Genomic DNA, 4,529 nt, shown 5'->3' with positions numbered 1-4,529 from the left:
AGTATGGAAGGTGTTGTACAGTATAGACGCAGTACAGTGTTGTACAGTATAGACGGTGTTGTACAGTATAGACGCAGTACAGTGTTGTACAGTATAGACGGTGTTGTACAGTATAGACGCAGTACAGTGTTGTACAGTATAGACGGTGTTGTACAGTATAGATGGTGTTGTACGCGCATAGACAGTGTTGTACGGTATGGAAGGTGTTGTACGAATTATAGACGCAGTGCAGTGTACAGTATAGACGGTGTTGTACAGTATAGACATGATTACAGTGTTGTGCAATGAGTATGGAAGGTGTTGTACGAATTATAGTGCAATTACACAGTGTTGTACAGTATAGAAGTTGCAATTACAGTGTTGGTACAGGTATTATAGACGGTGTTGGCTGGTATAGACAGTGTGTACAGTATAGACAGTACAGTATTTGGTGTTGTACAGTATAGACGGTGTTGTTGTACAGTATAGAGGTGTTGTACAGTATAGACGCAGTACAGTGTTGTACAGTATAGACAGTGTTGTACAGTGTTGTACAGTACAGTGTTGAACCCACAGTATAGACGGTGTTGTACAGTATAGACGCAGTACAGTGTTGTACAGTATAGACGGTGTTGTACAATTAGATAGTGTTGTACAGCATAGACAGTGTTGTACAGTATGGAAGGTGTTGTACAGTATAGACGCAATTTTGGTGTTGTACAGTATAGACGGTGTTGTACGGGTAGACGGTGTACAGTGTAGACGGTGTTGTACAGATAGACGGTGTTGTGTATAGACACGAAGTGTTGTACAGTATAGACAGTGTTGCACAGTGTTGTACAGTATAGACGGTGTTGTACAGTGCAGTGTTTGTACAGTGGAAGGTGTTTTAGTATAGATGCAGTACAGTGTTGTACGGTGGAACCATAGACTGGCCACAGTATAGACGCAGTACAGTGTTGTGTACAGTATAGACGGTGTTGTACAGTATAGACAGTGTTGTACAGTACAGTATGAACGGTGTTGTACAGTATAGACGGTGCCTTTTAATTATAGACGCAGTACAGTTACAGTATAGACGTGTTTGTACAATTATGACCCATTGTACAGTATAGACGGTGTTGTACAGTAGATGCATGGAAGGTGTTGTACAGTATGGAAGGTGTTGTACAGTATAGACGGTGTTGTACAGTATGGAAGGTGTTGTACGAAGTATAGACGCAATTACAGTGTTGTACAGTGTTGTACAGTATAGACGGTGTTATACAGTATAGACGCAGGTGTTGTACAGTATAGACGGTGTGTGTATGACGATGTTGTACGAGTATAGACGCAGTACAGTGTTGTACAGTATAGACGGTGTGTACAGGCTGAACGGTGTTGTACGTAGACAATTGATGTACAGTGTTGTACAGTATAGACGGTGTTGTACGGTGTTGTACAGTATAGATAGAGTATAGGTGTTGTACAGTATAGACGCAATTACAGTGTTGTACAGTATAGACGGTGTTGTGTACGAAGTATAGACGGTGTTGTACAGTATAGAAGCAGTACAGTATAGACGGTGTTGCGCAATATGTACGGTATAGATGGTGTTGTATAGACGGTGATGTACAGTATGTTACAGTGTGTACAGTGTGAAATGTATAGACGGTGTTGCAGTATAACGTGAATTATATATACGAGTAGACATAGACGGTATTTGTACAGTGTGTTGGCACAGTATAGACGGTGTTGTACAGTATAGACGTACAGTATACAGTGTTGTACAGTATGTTGTTGTACAGTATAGACGCACAGTATAGACGCAGTACAGTGTAGACGGTGTTGTACAGTATAGACGCGGTACAGTGTTGTACAGTATAGACGGTGTTGTACAGTATAGACGGTGTTGTACAGTATAGACGGTGTGTACAGTATAGACAGTGTTGTACAGTATAGACGCAGTGCAGTGTTTGTACAGTATAGACGCAATTACAGTGTTGTACAGTATAGACGGTGTTTGTACGAGTATAGACGCAGTACAGTGTTGGCCACAGTATAGACGGTGTTATGCAAGTATAACGGTGTACAGTATGAACGGTGTTGTACAGTATAGACGGTGTTTGTACGGTATAGAAGGTCGTTGGCACAGTATAGAAGGTGTTGTACAGTATAGACGGTGTTGTACGAAGTATAGACGGTGTTGTGCAGTATGGAAGGTGTTGTTGTACAGTATAGACGGTGTTGTACAGTATAGACAGTGTTAGCCTGGCAGTATAGACAGTGTTGTACAGTACAGACAGTGTTGTGTACAGTATAGACAGTGTTGTACCAATTATGGGCACCAGTACAGTGTTGTACGAGTATAGACGGTGTTGTGTACAGTATAGACAGTGTTGTACAGTATAGACGCAATTGTGTTGTACGAGTATAGACGGTGTTATGCAGTATAGACTGAGTACAGTGTTGTACAGATATAGACGGTGTTGTACAGTATAGACGCAGTACAGTGGTATACAGTATAAACAACTACTCTCTCTCTCCTCTCTCTCTCCTCTCTCTCTCTCTCTCTCCTCTCTCTCTCTCTCTCTCTCCTCACTCTCTCTCTCTCTCTCTCCTCCTCTCTCTCACTCTCTCTCTCTCCCTCCTCTCTCTCTCTCCTCTCTCTCTCTCTCTCTCTCTCTCTCTCTCACTCACTCACTCTCCCTCTCTCCCTCTCTCTCTCTCCCTCCCTCCTCCCTCTCTCTCTCTCTCTCTCTCTCTCTCTCTCTCTCCTCTCTCTCTCTCTCTCTCTCTCTCTCTCTCTCTCTCTCTCTCTCTCTCTCTCTCTCTCTCTCTCTCTCTCTCTCTCTCTCTCTCTCTCTCTCTCTCTCTCTCTCTCTCTCTCTCTCACTCACTCTCTCTCTCTCTCTCACTCTCACTCTCTCACTCTGTCTCTCTCTGTATCTCACTTTGTATTTTTTTCTTTGTTAAAAACATTGTTAAATATTTCTTTCAATATAAATAATTTTATATTACATTCAAAAAATTAAAATAACAAAGATAAGTAATGGACTTCTACATTGGAGTGATGGTCGGGGTGAACAGCCTCCTTCTGTTGTCCGCCGTGTACGACTACGTCAAGTTCAAGAGGAAGGTCACTGACAAGGAGGTCAGGTCCAAGGTGGAGGCCAGGTCCAAGGTGGAGGCCAACTTGGGGACTCCTAAGATTGAGCCCACCAAGGACGGGACCAAGGCCACCAAGAAAGGGACCAAGGCCACCAAGAACCGGGTGGAGCCCACCAAGAACGGGGTGGAACCCACTAAGAACGGGGTGGAGCCCACCAAGAACGGGGTGGAACCCACTAAGAACGGGGTGGAGCCCACCAAGAACGGGGTGGAACCCACTAAGAACGGGGTGGAGCCCACCAAGAACGGGGTGGAACCCACTAAGAACGGGGTGGAGCCCACCAAGAACCTGATAAGCCCACCAAGAACGGTGGAACCCACAAGAACGGTGGAACTCCACTCAAGAACGGGTGGAACTCCACTAAGAGCCGGGTGTAAGCTCACCAAGAACCTGGTTAAGCCTTACTCAAGAACGGGTGGAACCCACTGAAGAGCCGGGTGGAACCCACCAAGAACGGGGTGGAACCCAATTGGACAGCCGGGTGGGGAACCCACCAAGAAGAACGGGGTGAAACCCACAAAGAGCCGGGTGGAGCCCACAAAGAATGGTGGAGCCCACCACCAAAGGGGTGGAACCACCCGGGGTGGGTCCGGTGGAACCCACCAAGAACGGGGTGGAACCCACCAAGACCCGGGTGGAACCCACCAAAAGCCGGGTGGAACCCACCAAGTGCCGGGTGGAACCCACCATGAGCCGGGTGGAACCCACCAAGAGCCGGGTGGAACCCACCAAGAGCCGGGTGGGACCCACCAAGAGCCGGGTGGAGCCCACCAAGAGCGGGGTGAAGCACACCAATCCGGGTGGAACCCACCAAGTGCCGGGTGGAACCCACCAAGAGCCGGGTGAAGCCCACCAAGAGCCGGGTGGAACCCACCAAGAGCCGGGTGGAGCCCACCAAGAGCCGGGTGGAACCCACCAAGAGCCGGGTGGAACCCACCAAGAGCCGGGTGGAACCCACCAAGAGCCGGGTGGAGCCCACCAAGAGCCGGGTGGAACCCACCAAGAGCCGGGTGGAACCCACCAAGAGCCGGGTGGAACCCACCAAGAGCCGGGTGGAACCCACCAAGAGCCGGATGGAGCCCACCAAGAGCCGGGTGGAGCCCATGGTGGTATCGTGGGATGTCTCAGTACCCAAGTCCTGCCTGGGAGCAGTGGTCGGCCCTGGGGGCGCTAACTTGGCTCGCCTCTCGTACAAGTACTTGGTGGATGTTACACTTCACCCAACATCCGAAACCAAACTACTTGTGACCGGTGTGAGGCACCAGGTCGGCGCCGTCTGCAAGATCATTAAGTCAATGGCTGCAGACGAGAAGCTCAGGCAAAAGGGCCAAGAACTTATCACATACTCTATGTACATCCGCCCAGCCTTGAGAAGGCACGTGGTTGGTGCTGGCGGTCG

General features: G+C 48.3%; 1 protein-coding gene across 1 annotated transcript; it reads left to right on the top strand.

Moving 5' to 3' along the window:
- Positions 1–3,010: 3,010 nt before the first annotated feature.
- LOC121861865 lies at positions 3,011–3,559 on the top strand. The gene has a single exon (XM_042359759.1). It carries the CDS (start codon positions 3,011–3,013, stop codon positions 3,557–3,559), a length of 549 nt encoding a protein of 182 aa, XP_042215693.1.
- Positions 3,560–4,529: the final 970 nt, after the last annotated feature.

The sequence above is a fragment of the Homarus americanus genome, unplaced genomic scaffold, assembly GCF_018991925.1.
Source record: "Homarus americanus isolate GMGI-L3 unplaced genomic scaffold, GMGI_Hamer_2.0 scaffold57719, whole genome shotgun sequence".
Taxonomy (NCBI): domain Eukaryota; kingdom Metazoa; phylum Arthropoda; class Malacostraca; order Decapoda; family Nephropidae; genus Homarus; species Homarus americanus.
This window is presented reverse-complemented; position numbering and strand designations above follow the sequence as displayed.

Excerpts from the sequence above, each read along its gene's own strand:
- LOC121861865 (XM_042359759.1), top strand. The coding sequence starts at position 3,011 with ATGGACTTCTACATTGGAGTGATGGTCGGGGTGAACAGCCTCCTTCTG.